General features: G+C 38.7%; 1 protein-coding gene across 1 annotated transcript in view; it reads right to left on the bottom strand.

Annotated features, from left to right (window-relative positions):
- LOC119901792 (zinc finger protein GLIS1) overlaps positions 1 to 21,715 on the bottom strand; it is a 48,058-nt gene that overhangs the window by 15,594 nt on the left and 10,749 nt on the right. The window contains exons 2-4 of the mRNA XM_038717475.1: positions 15,068 to 16,224; positions 5,200 to 5,361; positions 255 to 368 (exon numbers count right to left, since the gene is read on the bottom strand). Of these exons, the coding sequence (XP_038573403.1) occupies positions 255 to 368; positions 5,200 to 5,361; positions 15,068 to 15,979 (1,188 nt within the window). The 5' untranslated portion in view covers positions 15,980 to 16,224. The remainder of the gene's footprint in view (positions 1 to 254; positions 369 to 5,199; positions 5,362 to 15,067; positions 16,225 to 21,715) is intronic.

Here is a 21,715-nt window from a genome sequence, read left to right as displayed (position 1 = left end):
TAAAAGCTTAAAACTTTTATATTAATTGCTTTTAAAAAAAGTTTTACAGCCCCTTTGCTATATTGTTATTTATAGCCACTTCTTCTAAACCCAACTACTACTTACTGCACTTATTGCACACAATCTAATATAATCTAACATAATCCAGTTTGAGAGACACCAGAGATGTTTGTTTCTACAAGACCAGAGAAGTATAATCATACTCTGCTCTCAGCTGAACGTCCAAGATGTTAAAACATATTTGCTGTCGTTACCTTGACCTCCCTCTCCTGAAGGCCTTTAGCTGAATGAGCTTTGACGTGCTTTCGTAGCGAGCTGGGATCGGTGTAGCGTTTGGTGCATCCTGGGATCTGACAGGCGTATGGCTTCTGTGAATGAACAGCGTCAAGAAGAAAGGAGAAAACCATGAGGAAACGGAGGGGGAAATACCTTAGCGTACTCTGAAATGCGTGTTTTCATGTTCCAAAAACAAAACATCTGACATGTAGCATTTCCAAAACATGACAATTTCTCTTAGATTTTCTGTTTTAGCTGCTATAACAAAAGATTGACAAGAAGGAAACATGAAACCAAACAACAAAATAGACCCTAAAATACACAACACATACATCCATCCAAGGGTGTTTATTCACTTTCGGTATTTTAAGTTCATGGTTAACAACATGGTGCAGACTAAACCCTCTATTTTATACTCTATATTCATATTGTAAACTTTCTATAAAAACTCACACGTGTTCAGGACACAACATGACATGGTTTAGTCACACTGGATATGATGTCAAACACAAAATATGTGTTTACAAACAACAGTTTAGTAGACTCAGATGGTTCACAGGTGTGATACTGTGTGTACAGTAGTCCTGTGTATCATACACACAAACATTTAGGATAAATGCTGTAAATGTGGTTACATAGCGTGACAACTGCACTAACGGAGAAAGGAAGTGCATGTAGATTACGTCAACATTTTATGTAATGTACTCCTCAACTGAAAAGGGAGTATATTTACCTTTTGTCTGCAGGCTTTAGGAGAGGAAGAGAGAGAAGAGTTAAGAGGAACAGCACAGTGTACAGATACACTGCCTCCTGTTTAGCCATAAATCAGTTTATACATGAGGTCAACATCTACCTGCAATCAGTATGATTCATAGCAAAGGTTTGTGATTCAGAGAACATACATTATTTATGCATAGATTAAAGTAAGTGACAGACAAAATATTTGCTACCTAAGAGGTTCTTCACCAGGTGATTGCAGTCAATCAGATCAATTCAAATTAAAAGACATTATAAAACACATCAAAGAACATGCTTTGAAATGTGGTTTGACTGTAAACATTAAATTCTTACATATAGACCTTTTTCCACCATTAAAAGCAGTACGGATCTGCTCTTGATTTACTGAGGTGGTGACGTCTACATTTCACAATTTTATCAAAGTTATAAGTTTAGATGAGTAAATGAGCCCATTTCCATGAATCTAATTCCTTACAGGTTTATTTCCTTTTTTCATTGCCGAGTGTTTAACCAGGTGGACTGAATTAAGTTTTCATGAAAACACATGTACAGAGTTTAGTTGAATCTTGCTGGTTTATGTACCAGAATCTGAACATCACAAGTAAAAAAAGCCCAAAAAACTACACAGTGCTTTGCTGAATAGTTTAACACTAATTATCAAGAACCAACTAAGCCACACATTAAGAGCTCTGAAGTTAAGAAACTTGGCAGATTTTAAAGCAGCACAAATCATGTATTGGGTCAAAAAGAAATAACTTCATGTTCTAGAAACAAAGGTTCAAGACTAATGTAAAAATTCACTGCATTTAGGGAAGAGTAAAATTTTGAAGGAACAGTTGTAGCGAGGAACTGAAAATCTTAATAAGTAAGTATAACAAGAATGGCATATTGGCATTAGTATAGTAGTGATGGATTACATGTGGTTTAATTTTACTTTTGACATCAAATTAGTGTTTTGTAAAAAGGCTAGATGCAATAAGCTGAAGCATCATCTTTTTGTCTATGATGTATTCCTCTCTGCTGTTCTGTTTTTTCATTGTCTTTTTCTTTTTACACCAAAATTTGTGTAATTATCTAAAGACAGAAAATTCAGACATGCAATTACTCTAACATAGATCAGAGCGAGTGCTCCTCCACAGTGCCCAACATGCTCGCTTGGTCACTTATCATTTCACCACTGATTGTTCTTGCTGATTTTGTTTTCAACATTTGCTAAGTTATCTTTAGCTAACACATCACGCAGAAACTTAATACTGATTAAAAAATCCCCAAACAACTCTTTGGTTCCTTGAGCTGCAAATTTAGTTGAGACTGACCTAATTTTGGAAACAAATCTTTCATAACACACTATTATATATACCATTAGTAACATAATGCAAGTTATTTAGTCAAACCTAAATAACTTGTATTGACACCAGTCTTTTCTTGGCAGGTTGTTATATTATTTTCAGCAATTATTCACATCCAGTTCTCTACTGGGCCTTCATTATGGCGCCACATGTGTCTGAATCTTGATTTGTGACGCAACTGCGAAGCTGCCATTAGCCAGCGTGAAACCACAAAACGGAGAAAATAACTTTCTCCTCTTGTTGTAATAACACTGGAGTGCAACGTACAGCTCCATCTCACCCGTGTAATAAGAGATCTGATTTGCTGGATTAGAGCTAAGTCCTCATTGCTTGTCAGCAGGAGTAAAAATAACTGTGGTTTGCAAAATAAATCCACAGAAGGTATGCAGTTTCACAATCCCAAAGAATTTTCAGACTGTACATCAGGCAACTATGCACAAAGAGGGGGAAAGACGGTAGGCACTATAAATTAAAGTGACTTTATGTGGGTTAAGTGCACCACACATACCTCTTATTACTTAGCAAAAACTGTATATCATAAAGAAATCTGTAAACCTAAAGGAGAGTGAGCTTTATACTCTACAGCTCATCACTGGTTTCATGTTTAAGTGATGGCTTTTTGTCATTCAGATGTTCCAAATAACTATGCAGACATGAAAGAATGGAAGAAGTATTCAGATCCTTTACTTAAAAGAGTAATCCTCCAATTTAGCATTGCAATCCTACAACACTGTCAGAATCACGATGGACAGTTTAAAAAAAAAAAAAAAAGTATGAAAAACAATGCAACAATACCAGAGATAATGTCTTTTTTATTCAGTATCAAAACCGCAATGGAACTTGACAGCTAACAGTTTTGATAGTAACTGTGTTTTGCTAGTTGCGGCTAATGTAGCCTCGAGTGGCTAGCAGCAAGCAGAGATGAGGAGGGGGCTACAGAGTTCTGGTAAACCCATTGTTTTCTGACGTCATGCCATCAGATTTTTTTAATTTTCAAACTTGCAGTCACAACCAATGCTGACATATGCAGTAATACATATGCAGTAGTACTATACAAGACCTCAGGCTACAGCATAGAGTAAGGTGTAGAGTATGTGGCTACATTGCAACATGTAAACTATGGCGTACCTACAGTGTACATTCATGCAGACGTGTAAATTGACCTTCAGCGGTTGAAGAAAAAAATCCACAGTTCTCATTCTATGCAAAAAATATATTCAAAAGGTTTATCTGAGAGGGATATGAGTCTGAGTGAGATCCATCAAGTGTATATCTTCCAAAGTCAGTCTTTTTAGAGCAAAATTCCATCTTTTTGTTATTGTCCTCCCACTATAGCTCAACATCGTAACAGTGTCTGGGGAAACACAAAGAGGGAATTTTATACTATAAAGACTGTAACTGAAATTATAACAGCACGCAAAACCTACTTCTATATTCATATGGGCACTTGACTTTAACAGTTCCTTCCTTTAAGTTAAAGTACATCAGCAAAGTGTATCTAAAGTATTAAAAGAAAAACTACTCATTCATGCAGCCACTTTCAGTGTGTTAAATTATATATATATATATAAGTCTGACTATGTTTTGAACGGATAGCGGTGGTGCACTATGGATTATTGGGCCCAATGTGGACATTTTCACTCAGGGGTGTACTCACTTTTGTTGCCAGAGGTTTAGACAATAATGGCTGTGTGATGTGTTGTTTTGAGGGGACAGCAAATTTACATTGTTATACAAGCTGTACACTTTACATTGTAGCAAAGTGTTATTTCTTCAGTGCTGTCGCATGAAAATCAATATAATAATCAAATATCACAAAGTGAGGGGTTTACTCACTTTTGTGAGATACTGTATATATAGTGTATATAGAGGGAGCAATAGAGAGTTTAAAAGTTTGGATTTCAAGGTAGAAGAGTGTTTTCTGTTTTCTCTCAGGCTGCATCAGTTATGGATTTCATAACTTCTTTTCCCATGAAGCGGTGATTTATGATGATCGCCCCCGCTTCTCTGAAACCCGTGATAAATTCCCAGTTTCATCATTTAAGGTTAATAGATGGTGAATTCTGCTTCCTGCTTTTAAAATTGACAAGATATTGAGTGGAGACCCTGAATTTAATTCCTTTTTGCTCACATGCTGTATATAACGCTATCTAATATTGTTATTCATTCATCCATGCAGGCATAAATCATAGCTGAAAACTTGTTGCCTGTTTTGAATGAAATAAATGGCACCCTTGTGATTTGTGTAGATCCGAAGAGTTTAATATTTAGGCAAGGTGATGAATGAAAATTGAAAATACAAAATTTGGGGTCGGGGGGGGGGGGGTGTCCTCCTTTTCCTTCATGATGATTGGGAAAATACAGGAAGAAAATATCTGAAATTGGCTTATTCACAATGTTTCAGGGTTTATTGAACAGATTTTCATTTCTCAGTGCATTAAATGTCAATTAATGATACATTTATTACAGTGGACATGTTTTATTGTCTGTTCCTGCAGTCTTTACTCTAATCTGACCAGATTTGTGCTGTGCTGAAAGGGTTTATGGAACTGTTAATAGACCTACAGTAGTTCGTTTGGATTTGACTTTTACAGAAAAGTGACTCAGATGCTTATTCAGACACGAGACAAATATGTAAAAGTGCAGGCTTTAAAGGGGCTAACGGGCAACTTTTTTGATTTGTTTCACTTTCACAAAGGATGGTTTGTGTAGAAATATAATTGTTAATGGATAATTAATAATTTCACTGCTTTCATACTGTACATAAATGTGTGATACAATAAGCTTCTTATAGACAGGTGTAGTGTGGATGGCTTTTGTGTTGCTGTGCACTGACCGTGTCCAGATGTGTGCGCTGGTGTTTGGCCCGGTCACTGGAGTTACTGAAGGCTTTGAGGCAGCCGGGATGCTGGCAGATGTACGGTTTCTCTCCTGTGTGGCTCCTCAGATGGATCTTCAGGTTCTCCAGACGTGAGAATGCCTTGGAGCAGCCCTCAAACTGATATGGAAAATCAAACAGTCTTACTACAACATGACACACCCACCATTTGAAAAGAGTGATAAATAATAGTCCTTTTCTTTTAGATTGTAAAATTCTTTTGTGGTTTAAAGTCCATATAAAATAGGTTGTTGGTTTAGGAGTCAAAGCAGCTGTAATCAGTATTTTTATATTAACAATGAGTCAAATTACTGTATGTAGTGTATATATAGTAAAGGGGCCACTCATAGTGATAAATCCACTGAGAATTATCACCTGACTCTGCTGTTTCCTTCAGCTCTACTGACCATTTACTGTTTTTCAGTTCATTGTTTTGGTTTTCTGGCCCACAACTTTACTGTTCACTCTCACTGCTCTCATCAACCTATTTTCAACTACAGAAGACAGACAAAGTTAGCGAGTACCTGGAGAACAAAGTGGAGCATTTAGCAGCTTAAGAGCCAGACGTTTCCCTCTGGAGTTGGCAGAGACCAAAACAAAGGTATAAAAAATAAAAGTGAATACTGGACTTGAAGTCGTTGGGTTGCCAGAAGCACGACAAACCCAGAAAATGTGCCAACGCTCAGCACATCAACTTAGAGGTTATGATATGTCAGTGCTATGTTCACATCTTGTTTCTATTGCCCCAAAAAATCGCATTAGTTTTATGACGTCACAGCCTGACACCCACTACTTGGCCTAATGATAGACAAAACATCTTTTAGCATGAATACTGGGCTTCTAAAGAAATGTGCACCCAACTTTTGGTAGATTTTACTGTGTACTGACGACTATCTTTGATGCATATTTTGTATACAATGATTGACTGCAGAACATTTTAACCAGGGACAAAATGTAAAAATGCCTTGCACTCACTTCTGGTAAGCAAAAGGAATTTAAACTTCTATCTTCAATAAAAATCATATACAAGGACAGTAGGGCTCTGCAGTGGGTGATCAGAAGATCACTGGTACCCATCTACTAATCATCAGTGTTATGGGTGTGGTGAGGTGCCCACGCAGAGCCCCAAGGATACTGAAAGACAATACCCAACCAGCCACAGCCCATTCACCCTGCTGCCGTCTGGCAAGAGGTACAGAAGTATCTACTGTTGCAACACCGGACTGCAGAGCAGCTTCTTCCCTCAGGCTGTGAGACTCCTATATTCATCCTCTGCACTGCACCATGTAAAATAGTTTTATTTCTATGACTTGTTATTTATCCATCCATCTATTGTATATATTTTTTTTAATATAATGTTTGTTTTTGTGAGTATCATAAAGGGAACTACAACCTATAAACTACCTTGTACCTTGAAATCATATACAAATCCCTTCTGGACCTTTAATAAAGCATGTTGGCCTGTGACTAACACATAATAAAATCTCACTTTCACATTACAGTTGTTGATCTGGTCCAACAGAAATAACTGGTAAAGGGGTAATATATCACAATTGAAAGGTCATTGAATTATAAACTTCAGGTAATAGCCTTTTTCCAAATAGCAATAGCAAACAAACACACACACACACACACCAGGCTGTAGTAAGGTCTGGTAAAGGTTTCTGTTAGACTCGAGCCAGACAAGAAGCAAATATCAGAGTCAGCTGGCAGCACATCGTAGGCCGTAATCCAAAGCTTTACAGAAACTGTGTCACATTCAATCTCAAATCTCAGGGAAATGACCAATGTTTTCATTTCTGGCATGTAAGTCAAAGTTTAAATAGAAATATTTCTCAGTGTTTGATTTAAACATCCCGGAGACATTTAGACAATCACAGGAGAGGATTTAAAAATTTTTTCCATGATCAACACATTGTGATTCCCCCTTACGTGGCAAATTCAACAAATTTTGAAGATCAAATGGAAAATTATCCAATGTGTCCATCAATCAGTAGATGAAAAGAAGAGTCATCTACTAACGAGACTGATAAAGACACAAAATTAAGGCAAATCATTTATTTATTTATGTCATGACGTTTAAAAATGCCCCTATATGGGGGATCAATAAAGAAACATCTTATTTTATAGATAATATTTTAAAGAAATATTTTCAATTAGGTACAGATTTATTTTTGAAAAGGATTTTGTAGGTCTGAGATCCGGGTCTGATTCTTATACTTAAAGTGTTTCATCCTTTTTAAACTAATCCAGAGCAAAATATGGAAATAGTTTTCTACCTCCGGGGTTTTATTATGTTTTGCTAATGAGTCTGTAAATGTCAGTCGCCTCATTTAGTTGAATAAGTCAGTACATTAAGAAAAAAACTACATCATGGTCATTAAACGAGAGCTTCAGATCGCCTTGGCAAAAAAGACAAGAAACTAAAACACAGAAATTAAAAGCAACCCAGAAAAAAATACAGACCAGTCACTGAAATATCAGCTCAGTCACATCTACAGGTATTAGCACACATAGATTATAGATTAAGACTCTTCATGTCGTGTGAAACCGAGGACATGAAATATTATCAGATTTAAACATTTTGAAGCCCTGTGTGACCTGAGCTGTGAGGACAAACTCCACTCGAACGCATCAGTTTGAAGTTGTTTGAAAAGAAGAAAGACGTAAGGCCCCTTCAGTTTTGCAAGTCAGTTTACCCCATGGCTACTGTGGTTAAAACATTATGAAAAAAGAACAACAACAAATGTAACCCTACACTTCCAAATATATATGGCTCCAAAATAGAAACAGATTTCTAAAATCTTTGACAGAGTAGAAATTTGAGCACAGCTTTATTTAAGCGGCGTTACAGTTTATTGTGCTTTATTTCCTCATCATGACAGCATGTGAGTATAGTGTCTTTTTAAAGTCTCTGTTACCACAAGAATAATGTTTCTCTTGTTTTTACCAAAAAATGGAGACATGAAAACAAATTCTTGGAAACTCAAGGGAACTGTTAATCTTCACTCTTGACGTTTGAAGAGGTTTATCCTGCAATTTTAGATTTAGTTTGTTATTCCTTAAAATTAGACGTCTTTTGTACTGTCCCATTTTAATCATTAGATTTTTTTAATGTGTGTCCTTAAAGGCTGGTGATGTTTTATATTTTTGGCATTGTCAAACAACAGATCCTATGAAAAGACCAAAACCTACAATGTGTCTCTCTGACGTACTTACTGTCAGTGACTCTAAACTCCATTACATTCACTGCACACACATTACTCAAACAGGAGTAAATAGTTCATTTATTGGCAGGACGACGTCATTTGTCTGTGTCTTCCAAAACCCTTTTAAAATCAATGTTTTATTTTCTTTATTAATCTGTTTTATGATGTGATGAATGCTCTGGTTTAGGGAAAGATGAGAGGTTTGGGTTGAAATAAACACTTACATTTCGGGAAACATTGTGTTTTGGGTAAAATGACATGACGTCGTGGTGACAACAATGACCTTGTGGCTAAGGTTAGGGGATGGTCGGGGTCTCCCGAATCAAGGCCAGACATTTTTTGATCCCTCTGACCACCACGATCATCTTCCTCTAAGGACTTTGTCGCTCACCAACTACATCACCAGACAAGTTTTGTCACTTGAGCGTAAACATTAGGGGTGTGACGACATCTCGTGCCATGAGATCTTGCGATATTAAAACGTTACAATATTTCTTGTCGAGGTGAAAATCTGTCTGTGAAATTAGCATAGAAGATGAAGATAGAAGATGGGCCCAGTATTTTGTTTGTGTGGCAGCATTTTGGGTACCCGGTGGAAACAACAAATGGTGACAGAGTGACAGACAAGACACAAACTATATGTAAGCAACATTTTGCATTTTGTGACTTTCAGTCGAATAAAAGATAATGTATTTCCAGTCATATATTTTGTGAGTGAGGATTTCTTAAAAACAATGTTAAAATATCGCCTCATTCTCGTCAACCCAATGTTGTGTCTTGTATCATCACAACCCTTGTAAACATATGTCTTTATGGGCCACTTGCTGAAACAACTGGTGCTGTTGTTTTTCTTCAGGAGGACAGTCCTGTGTGACAGTGCACATGTTCACTGTAATGAAGGAACATGTCAGCCAGTGCGACAGTGTAGCTTGACAACAATGGAGCTCTATGACACAGAGAAATAATATATATGAGGTTTGGCTACACAGACTCGTAGGACTAGGATCGTTGTTGGTTTTGGTATTTTTTCACACGATTTGTTGACAGTAGGGAAAACAGAATATCACCAGACTTATGCTTACAAATGTATGGTTCTGAAATGACATTAATATGCACAGTACTGTGCATATTAATGTCATAACAACACCATAAATTTTGACTGATGACTCTAACACGATGGCTTTAAAAACGCTTTGGGAACTTGTGTTTACAGTCTTGAACAGCACCTGTCTAATCTGAGACTCGACATTACGAGCTGGTAAATACGGCTGAATTCATTAACAAACACTAACTACATTCATGCGAGATATACATTTTCCATTGCTGCACTCGGTGTGACTTAATTTACATGTTTTGGCCTGAGCTCTTAGTGAAAATGAAATGACGTTACTGACGTGGCTCAAGTGTGACTAATGACTAATTTTTGGTGTGTGATGTTGATTTAATTTTATTAATCTGTTCAACTCTCCGCAGTAATATATTTACAAGCCGGCAGTGGATTAGGTCATTTTAATGCACTAATTAACTTTGAAGCCCTGTGTCCAAATTTCTGAATAAATTATTAATCGGAGTCCCAGGTTGATGACAGCGACCGAGTCTCTGTGGAATTAAGGAGAGAGTTACTCACTCTCAGGGATGGGGATCTGGCACCAACCTGAAGGACATCATGGGACAGACGTGTTCAAGCAGCAATAGTTGTGTTTTAGCAAATCACTCATGACAGAAGTGAAGCAGGGTGACGCTGGACTAGGGCGCAAAGGCCACTGTTGTGATGGTTAATGCAGGATCCTCACAGTCTCTCACTTCTCAGACCTAACATGGTCTGTTTTTTCTGGACCCTGGAAGCTTTTCAGTCTTCTGTTGTATTCTGTCATTTTAAGGATTATAGACCATCATACTTAAACAGCCCAAAAGCGTTTCAAAAGACAAGTTGCTCAGACACATGAGGTAGGAAGAGTTTCTGGGAACACAGCAGGAGTTCTACCATAGTGAATGGTTTATCTGCTTATTACATCACAAAATACTATATCCTATGCTACTTGAAGTTATAATTTCCATGAAATCAAATCTCATTTGTGATACCATTTATGGTCTGTATTTTATTCTGCACTAGCCATTCAATTTAGTACAAATTATAAATTCTCTAACATGTACATATCAACGGTCTATAAATCCTGCATGCTGTATATACTGTTTATTGACATGTATAGATGCATCTACTTCATGTATATAAAGTAATATAGTACTTTACCCATTTAATATGTATCCTTCTGCAGTATTTGTATTTTTTTATTTTACAGTTTACAGACTTGACTTGTGAATAGACACTTTTTTGTTGGTCATTGTTGCTTTTTTAAAAACATAATTATACGTATGTACACAGCAATTTCTCAACAACTTGTTTATAATGTACATATTAGTTATACGTTTAGTTTTACCTGCCTTTTTTCAGGTTTGTTGTCCTTGTTTTTATCTGTATGTCTTTTTCTGTCTTCCTGTAGATTGCTCTGTATGTAGGCACATTGAGAGCAACTTAAAAACAGGAGACCAAATTCTTGTGTGTGTACTTGGCTGATAAAGCTGATTCTGATTCTAATATATTTATATCCAGTAATTACCTCTCTATTAATAGTGGCAACTTTATTAGGTATACAGTGCAGGGGTTTTCAAAGTCTGAGACTGCGGGCCTCCCCACAGACACTCAACAATTGAGACAAGATACCTAATGTTGCTGTTTGACACAACTTCAGACTACACCAAACATATAATCTTTACTAAGGCATTTATTAGTTCTGACTCGGGGAAAATTCCTCCCAACTGCTGCGTCTCTGAACTCTTCTTAACCAAATTTAACACATTTACCCACAATGACTTACAATTGCTAAACACGTCAGAGGTCGCACATCTCTAGAGCAACAATGGGTTAAGTGTCTTGCTCAGGGACACAATGGAGGATGGGTCACAGTGGGAATTGAACACAGATTACTCACACCAAAGACATGTGTGTTATCCACTGCCCCATTGCCACCCAGCTGTTAGGCTATGTGATCTATGTGTTGTACTGGACTACACCATCAAAATAATGCAGTCCAATTTTAACATTGAACTCTAAAATACATTTAAAAAGAAGAATTAACTATTTTCTCCCTAGCAATAATTTTGATCCAAAAATGTATAAATAATCACTGTTGTCCGTCAGCATCTAGTGAACGTTTTTGGTACACAAACAGTTAACAGCTCTTGTTCTCTACTACAAGTCCAATGCATCTTTAAGTTTTGAAAGATTATGTCCCCCCGCCCTCATATGCCTCACAGTAGCTTGGTCTGCTGCCTACCTTTTTCAGATCCTCAGCGACTTTATTTCTAAAAAGCAACTAGGGTCAGATCTGGTGAGTTATTCAGACCATCAGTGGTCTGACAATAAATTTCCACCCTTGCACAAGAGGCACTCATAGCAACAAGTCATGACATTTTATCTAATTTATATCAGCCTCTCTGTTTAATGTGCATTCTCTTTACACCACATCAGAGCTGTGTCAAGTTACTCAGAATACAAACTGAACATCTCCACATTGAAAGCATTCAGTTGGCTAAACGCGAGGTGGCTTTAATTGTAAAGCAGTCACAGGAAAAGAAAATGAAAGAAAACAACTTAGGGTGTTTTGTTTGGCCACTTTTAAATATTGTAGAAAGTACTGAAACAAGAAGCAGAAGGCACAGTGATCTGTTACCTCCTAAGCCAGGTAACCAACGTTACGTGCTGTTGAGTGGAAAAAAACTATTTGCGCAGTATGCGGCATAAAATCAGGTCTACAACAGCTCTGACAATTACAGACTGACTTCTTTATAAAGACACTGTTTGTTTTGTTACACTGTAGACCGAAACACCTGTTGCTCTTTATATATTTCTGACAAAGGAGCGGCTTCCGAGAATTCTGGGACTTGCAGTATTAAACCACACTTGGTGTTACCATAGTAAAACTTATTTAAGTTCAATAAAACTTTACAGACAGTCTGTGGAAACATAGTTTCTACAGGAATGAATGATTTATCAGTTTATTGCATCACCAAGTGTAAAAACTTAATAACTTTGAATGAATTGCCTTTGTCAGAATAACTACAGGGTGATCAGCAGGGTTTTGAATGCTCAGTGCTACAGACACATCCTCCATTCATTCAACACTGCCATGTTTCTCCCTCTGGCATGCATGAGTAAGGGAAACCTGTCGCAAGGAAAGGAAACCATTTGATCATCTCTCTGTCTAACAGACTCTTGATCATCGGCTGCTCAGACTGAAAGAAGTCGAGACGCACTGTAAGCACGTTAATGCCTTTCAAACCCAGTTAAACCTCTAAATGGCCCATTTGAAAGCAACATAAATTTGGAAAGAATGAGATATGTTTTAACTGACTGAAAATCATTGCAGCAGTGCTGGTGGATCTGCAGTACTGCAGCTCTCTCTTCATTACTGATTAATTAAAAATAAAATCTTACTTTATATAGGTGAGATCCCCACTCATGACAACTTACCCGTTTAAATTATATTAAGGTTTAAAGTTATGCATAAGTAAGGGCATGGCCATTTCGGTGGGTTCCGTCAAAGGTGGTTAGCCGCAGCAAACAGGCTTCATTTGGCCTGCCTCAGCTCCACCGGATGTGAGTCAGAGTCTGATTAAAGGTACCCTGCAGAGTTTTCATTCTATGTAAAGACATTGAACTAATGTTAACAAAATGTGTAAGTGCGTCCTTAAGGGTACACCAGGTTGGGTACATTTCACACCTCTTAAAGGGGTCATATCATGCTTTTTCCCTCTCCTTTATTGAGTAATATATCTTTTTTATGAATGTAATATTTTTGCAAAGTGAAAAGGCCCAAGCTTGGACGATCTTCTCTAATTTCATATCATCTAATCATGATAATTTGAGATCAACGATTGGTGATCTGATCGCCGGGGGGCGGTTACATTGTAGCATGCCAGTGAAATGCCAGCATGGAAGAAATGGGCTTATTAGCTTTAAGAGAAAACTCCAGAAACATCTGTAAATGTGCAGTACAGTGTTTTCCACAGAATGAATTACTAGGTGCTTAAATCGCTGTGTTAAGAAAATAATAGATAACTTCTCAGAGTTAACCTGAATGCAGTAGTTTTTCTATATACAGACGGCTCCGTTTCAATGTGTTTGTGAGAGACTGAGAGAGGGAGAGCAAGCCAAGGTGCTGAGTGGATCTATGTGCTGTGTGCAGCTCCACAATGAATTATGATTTTACTCATTTTAAATAGTATATAATATGTGGCGTTGATATTGTGGCGTGTCATGTTGCCACAAATAAATCAATAAATGGGGAACACTGCAGTGTGGTGCAGATTGTAGAGACAGTTTTTATGTCATCTTAGCTCTGATAGTGAGTTAGTTAACAACCAATGGCTGATTATCCCTTCAATCGCCAATAGCCGATCCAATCGCCAATCAGAACAAGCCTTCAGTCCACCCCAAATGGAGTTCCCATCTCCCACAGAAAATACTGCTCCTGAACAGCCTGAAAACAGCTCGACTGTAGTCCAGCCTATACTTCCGTGAACAAGTTGTGTCACTTCGTAAGACACGTCATAATGCTCGCCTAGCAGCTAGTCAGTCACGCCCTCAAAAACACTGGTGGAGAAACACACTGAGCTGCAGCACACACAGTGACAACGTCAGTCAATGGACATAAAGTTGACTAGTAGACCTTCACTAGGTACTGCGCAACAAAGATCATATAGCCTACATGTGAGATGCTTCACTCCATAGCTAAAACGGACTGGTCAAAACACAGGGGTGTTGCAGCAATGTACAGTATGACAAAAATCGGGTGTTATAATCCATCTAAACCTGTTACCTGGTACAACCTCTGAAGAAAAGTATGAACCTGAAATTAGCATAATATGACTACTTTAAAACATGTGCAAAGACTTTATTTTTAATGCTCTGAAATCTGCATTTATTACATCAGTCTTTTTCCTGTCCTGTTTTCTTTGTATACTGCAACCTTACACAGCTTTAATCCAGTCCATTTCAGAAATGTGTATCATGCCACTCCCATGTTTGCAATTTGCACACGTGTTGTTCCGTTTATGCTTGCGGAACATCTCATACTATAAAAACATTGCTCTACAGCACCTCCAGTGGTCAGGTATACTCACCAAGGTGGCTTTGAGTAAATAAAATTGTTGGAAACTGTTATTTTCATGTGTACAGCTAAAACCAAGATCAAGAGAGTTAGAGAGTCTGCTATGGAGATATTGGTATCTGACTTTTGAACATCATCATAAATGTTTAATATTTTTAATTTCTAACTACAAGTATCTAGCACGGACCAACCGCACATACATTTATTGCCTAAGCTAGACTGCAATTCCCATCCCTCAATGGGCGTCTATACAAATACACAAAAATCAATAAATGCCAGTGGTCAGCAGTAAAAATATTTCCTAGTACCAAGCAACCCCCAAGTGTGACTTGTTATATGTTCAAAGTGCTGAATGGCTGTGCATGTTTTGTTTGTTCTCCACTGGTTCTGTAATAGTCCGTCAAATCTGATTATTGTTATCATCCAGACAAAAGCAAACTGACTCACCATGCATTTATTGGGTTTTTCTCCAGAGTGGACCCTCATGTGAATGAGCAGCTTATAGCGAGCGTTGAAGGGTTTGTGGCGTCGCACACAGCCGGCCCAGAAACAGGAAAACTCTTCCCCTTTGCGCTGGTCAATGTGCACCTTCTCAATGTGCCTCACCAGCTCCTCCTGACTGCTGTAAGTGGCACTGCAGTCAATCCAATGACACGGCTGGTCCTGTTGGTCCACTGTGAGGTCCTGTCCTGAAGGTCCATTGTGTCTCAGGAAATGAAGTGGGGTGTTTTCCTGGGCATCGTGGCCTTGGAGGGCCTGTCCCACATGGAATAGCTCCCCTTGCTGGTTGTTCATTTGAAATGGTTCCTGCTTACATGGTGAGAAATCATCTGCAGGCTCTTGCTTGATTGAGTGATACTCTTCCTGTATCTTTTGTTGTTGATGAGAGGACTTGTTGTCCCCAGGTGCATCAGAAAGAATCAGGGAAGAGGCAAAAAATAAAGATGAGGAGGAGGAGGAAGAGGAAAGAGAGGATGGTGGAGAGCCAAAAGGAGGCGATGTGGCACAGCCAGTGAGCATATAGGACAAAGGGAGGGAGGGCTGGGGGTAACAACTGAACCTCTGGTTGTTGTTTTTAGGATCTGTGTGTGCTGTGGTGGCAAAGTCCTCCATCGTCTTTTCTATGTGGGATCCAGCTGTCTTACAGCTGAGCAGGGAGGTGAGGTCACGGCCCAGCGAGGAAAGGGACAGGGAAGTCCTCGGAAGACAGCACACGCCCAGACCACCTGAGTGTATCGATGACTGACAGAAGCCACCAGAAGACAGCGGCGCCTGAAGGTCCTCGGCATCCTCAAACACACTTCCAAAACCCGGAAGAGTCAGCTGGACGTCTGGAGGCCCGAGGTCAGGGGGCCACATCCTGGCCCCCGTGCACTGACTTACACCAATAGATCCCGTCAGTAAAAACTTTGATGGTGATTCTCTTGGAGCAGCGTTAGGAATGCTTTGGAGGTAAAACCATCTACACCATCTTTCAGTTCTCACATGTAATCAAATTAGGTTGATTTTCAACTACTGGCATCTTCTTTTTCTCTACCCAAGCATGTGTAAAGATGAGTAGTCATTTGTTCCAAACTGCTGCTCAGTCACTCATCTCTCATGCACTGTGGGAGACAGAAACCAAACCCAAATGAGTCATCTTAAAAGACAAGAAAAAATACAAATATAAATCACTTTCTGAAACATATCACATAACAGCTTTGTGAAGCAGTGGTGGAACATTCTTTAATTTAGTACCAATGTACCAACTTATATACCAATACAAAAATGAAAAAGTACCCTATTACAACTTTTTAAAAATCCTCCTTACATACAGAAAAGTATCATTAGCAAAACTAGTGACTGATCATATGACTGAGCATTTTACCATTGTAGCTGTAGCTTATCTTATTTATATACAGTTAAGTAGCTAGTTTAGGATCAGAAGATAAATCTGAGGGCTTATGAGATGATTAATGGGAGAGCAAACAAGAAAAAGCAATGTTCTGCAGCACAAATCTGTAGGAATTAGAAATATTTGAGAGCCTAAACACTTATTTATTATCTGATAAGTTTAAAGGGGAAATGTCTCTTTTGTGAAACTGGCTACAACTCAAAGACATCTGATACGTGACAAGGGGTCCCAACTACACACCGCTTTTATGCTAGAGATTGCAAGAGACAAAAAGGTCAGAAACCACTGGTTAAATCTTCAACAATGTTTTGTATTTTATCAGATTACCTTTTAATGTAAAATCAGATTAGAATCAGATTAATGCTTTGAAGTAAAAAGTACAATGTTTTTGCTTTAAGTGTAATAGAGCTGAAGTATAAAATAGCATAAAATGGAAATACTGAAGTAAGAGTACCTCAAAATTGTGCTTTAGTACTTAAACAATTTAGCATTGCACTCCTAAAACATTGTAGGACTCACAATGGACAGCTCAGTTGGAGATTCTCGTGTTATGCAAGTAGCTGCTAATGTAGCCTCGGGCCGATAGCCTCCACACCTCCAGATGTTTTTCATTTTCAAAGTTGTAGTCTTCAACCCCAACTAACGCTGACTCAACTGCAGCTCCCTCTGGAGCCACAAAATGTTTCATACAACTTTGTTCATCTATTCCGTAGTACTCCCTGAAAACACACATAAATGTGTGTAATATGTGGAGTTCCCCTTTAAGACCAGTATTTGAGTAAATGCACTTAGTACATCCCGCCACTAATTTGCGCTAAACTCATGCAGGATTTATTTACTGCAATGTTGCAGAGCTGTGACTCAGCTGGTGTGACAACTTGCCATGCCATTTGAAGGGTTGAAACATAAAACCCAAAATGTGTCACACTGAATGTTATTCCGTTATTTCCAGCCATCGGCAACTCTGCATTCAATCATTAACAACAAATGGACCAAGGTGACCAGCAGAGAAGGTCCCAGATGAAGTAAAACCAAAACAAACAGAGTGTCCGACCCCCTTGTCAGCAGGCTTCAATCAAACAGTTCTGAGTGCGACTTTGCAGCGAGTGTATATTTGGTTTCCTTTGAGCCGCTGTAACAGTCAGGGCTGATTCATTACTGCAGGCATTAAGGCCACCCTTGCAGCAAACAGCCAGGCGTTGTGTGGCAGCCGATTGGCTGGAATCTGTTCCAGAAGCTTGTTAACAGAAGAAGAGTAATGGACCACATCTCTCTGCTAGTTAGTGATGCAGGACAGGGAGGCTGGAAAATGGTGGGCCAAACAGAAGTTCCCCCACCCCTGTCACAGACAGTAGCTCTACTGTGCAATAGTCCCTGAGTGTTTATTGGAGTACACTTGATTTCCACTCTTCCCTGCCATCTGCCAGATATTGATGATCTAATTTACAACAGGATCTCCGCCACGTGTAACTAGTCATCGGAAAGATTCAATGGGATTTCATATGGATGGTTATTTTACGAGCCAGAAACCCACACAGCTAAGATTATGAGTAAGTTCACTTCTGTAGTTATATTAGCTGACAAAGGAGTCACTAAGTGTAGGTTCATGCCCATAGTTTCCTGGTATAGTCTGGTTTACAGTTTTATGATTCTTCCCGTAAATCGCTGGAGTTCCCCATACCAGAGTCATGTAGCAGACCAATCATGGGAACTGTGGTTGAATCTTAATTAGAGAGGTTGTGATGTGTCTGTGTGTCAACAAGTTGAACTGGATTAATGATACTTGTGCAGCAGAAGTGGTTTGCGCTGTCTGAAAATATGATAATTGCAACCTAGTACCTGTTGGCTTTGAGAACTAAAACCAATATTAGACTTTTGAGGGCAGACTGTGGGATTTCAGATGCAATCAAAACATTAGATTCAAAACTATCAAAGAATATATCTGATAAATAATATTTTATATCTCTTTTTAGCATCAAACCAGGACTCATGTAAACACCAACTCTGCCATAGATCCAACAGAGTGAAATCCAGCAGCAAATATAGCAAAAAAGGTTGTTTTTTTTATAGCAGTGTCTGTTCACAAACCACTTTGGTCCTAATCCAGAAAGAAGACTCAGACAGTAAAACTAAGAAAAGTCTCCCACAAAGCCTCAACTGAGCATGCAAATTTTGTAAAATAGCAGGCACATCTCATGTGGTGTCTTTTAAAGACTCACTTGCTGAGGTTAGCTAAACACAGCTGTGGCATTTCAGGACAAGCAAATGTGTACTTGTCTCAACAATAAGCACTTTGGTTCTTGAATTGCAAACCTTTTTACGCTTTTTGGTTCAACTGAAACATGGGAAAACATCCTTATTGAAATGGGAGATGTGAATACACAAACAAAATTCAGTTTCCTAATCCTATCCTTCCTAAATAGTCCTCAAGGGTGTTGCAGAGGCGTCTGAGTGAACTCCAGCATTACCACTGAATCCTTTATCTGAACTTGCATCGATACAGGCAGGTATTGCATTCTGACTAATGTCTAGTACATAAACTTTCTTTATTCAGAGGAATCTGTTTATGGATACAAGACTGGGAAAGTATTGTCAGTCTGACCACAGAGCAGCTGGTCACCCTATTTACCCCTGCTTTTAAAGCTGCACTAATCAATATTTTTATAATAGCAATGGTGTTTGTAGTTACAAATAATAAAACGCATCATTTGTCAGTGTTGTGTTTGCAGCTTGTTCTGGTGGCCAAAAACAACTGCAACAACAACAACAAACAACAAAAAAGCTTTAATGCTAGGTCCCTTTGGATTTGGCACCTAAAGTAACTGTGTCATTCACTGAGAGAGAAATTACTTTTATCCAGTGCAAATAAAAGCCAGCAACAGTGTTGAATTTAGCTTATATTGTATTTTAAATCTGGGGATGGGTATTGCAAATTAGTTTGGGCCATAAATGCTATGGTTTGTAGCACTGATCCAAGCAATATGCTTGTTTCTATACAGATAAAAGTAAACATTGGGTAGATGGTCTCGCTTTTCTGTATACAGTGTGTACATATGTCTCTGCAGGCCATGTTTTCATGTACAGTTTGTAGGGAGTTAATATCACATCACTACCAATAATAGGATCACTCACCCATATGGAATTAACATTATGTGTTTCCAGGTACGTCTGAGAACTGATTTGCAATCCTGACATTGCTTTTTATGACATTTTAATATAACTCATATGAGATTTTATGAGTTTGAGAGAGAAGTGTTCTAAATCTTAGTTCCTGGATTTAAAAAAACACACAGGGACAATTTTTGTGGGTAGAAATACCCACAGGAGAAGTATATTTCAGGTTAGGACAATATGTTTGCGAGAAAACAAAATCTCATAAATGTGGCCGGCTGACCATTAAAGAAAACATGTGAATAACGTAACTAGTTTCACAACTGTCACTTGTGTTTTTAGAAAAGACATGAGGGACTGGTGTCCCAGTAACAGAGAAAGTTGGCTGGAGGGGGAGAGTTTACACTTCCAAAGAATTTGTGCCTCAAGGCCTCCATTTTCAAAATAGGTTAATCCTGTGAAACCACTTCTGTGGGCTATGAGTGTGCCAATAAATCATAATTTACTCTACGTTCTTGTCATTAACCTTTATTTATCCAGGGGAAATTGAATGAACACACTTACTTTTTTTCTACAGCTGCCTGCTTTACATTCTTACAGTCACATACATTCTCACCTGGAAATTTCCAGAAAGACCTCTGTGCAGGTGGGGAATAAAAGCAAGACTAGTTTTTTGAGAGACACAGTGTTACTTACTTTCCCCCTCAGCCACATTTCAGGAAAACAAACAAGTAGTCTTACACATACAATGTCACTTTTTGAAGCTTTAGGCAACTTTTGCTTCCCCTGTTACCTCCAAACTCTACAAAAGCTCTCAATATGGGAGGTGATGGTGCAATGGATAAGATGCATGCCTTTGGTGTGAGAGACCCCACTGTGACCCATCCACCAGTGTGTCCCTGAGCAAGACACTTAACCCCTAGTTGCGCCAGAGACGTGTGACTTCTGACATATACAGCAATTGTAAGTCACTTTGGATAAAAGCGTCAGCTAAATGCAATATCCAAATTCCCTGACAATATTTTCTCAATACCCAACTCTCTCTCAGCATTTGAAAAACAGCCATCAAGTAAAATAAAAATAAACTGTCAGTCTGACTTAAGCCCAACTGATACATCGCATGGCAAGTGTAATCTGCCAGTTTTAGCTTATTACAGACACATGAAAAATGGCCTTGGCTTATTATAGTTTGTACACCTAGGAGCACTGACAAGTTTATTTTCATTTTTTATTGTTAAATGTCCCCTTGTTACAAATCTTGGTCACCATCATCTACACACATCAGCCAGAGCAACAGTGGCCATACTGTACCGGTAGGTGTGTCAAAGACAGTATTCATTACCTAATTCATTTACACAGACAGTGTGAAACCACACAAGCCTTCAGGCCCTCTTGAACCTCCATAACAGCGATGCTTTTCTCTGCTGATGTTTTCACTCAACCACTGCTACAGGAACAGCTGAGGCTTTTCACCCAGACAACATTTTCTGTAGCAACCAGTAGGAAGTCAGTGCACATTTTGATCACCAGTCAGTTTAGTTCACCTCATCTCTAATTTCTTCAGCGAGGCTGACTGTTTAGAAAACACATCGGGCAAATACATACTGTGCATCTTACTTATAAAGGAAAGTTGCTTCACAGTCAAGGAAGTAATAAATGTAAAAAAGATGATGAATATCTCCACAGATCAAACACATTGCTAAGAGCACAATCCAGCCCGCTGTGGGATGACCAGATTTTCTGTTCCAACTAGGAAGGTCAATCTGGGCCTGACTATTATAGGACATGCGGAAGAGTTTGTCCCTCCAAAAGCATGCTGTATTTTGTGCGTAATGACTAATATGCGTAACAGCTGAGCAAAATGTTCTGTTCTGTCTTTTGACCGCCATAAAAATTTCACTGCAATACGAGCTGTCAAACAACTTCGGCTGAGAGACTTAGACAAGAGGGTCATGAGGTGGAGCCTCCTGAAACATTTATTTATACTGAGGGAAGAGGCCCATCCTGAAGCTGCTGACCAGACACTGAAAGCTGCAGAGCTGCACAAAGATGCAGACTGTTGATTAGAGGTGAACGATACCTTTTTCTCC

The sequence above is a fragment of the Micropterus salmoides genome, unplaced genomic scaffold, assembly GCF_014851395.1.
Source record: "Micropterus salmoides isolate LMB-PRFRI ecotype aquatic unplaced genomic scaffold, ASM1485139v1 Ms_hic_scaffold_14, whole genome shotgun sequence".
NCBI lineage: Eukaryota > Metazoa > Chordata > Actinopteri > Centrarchiformes > Centrarchidae > Micropterus > Micropterus salmoides.
The sequence above is the reverse complement of the archived record's forward strand: the minus strand, read 5'-3'. Positions and strand labels throughout refer to the sequence as shown.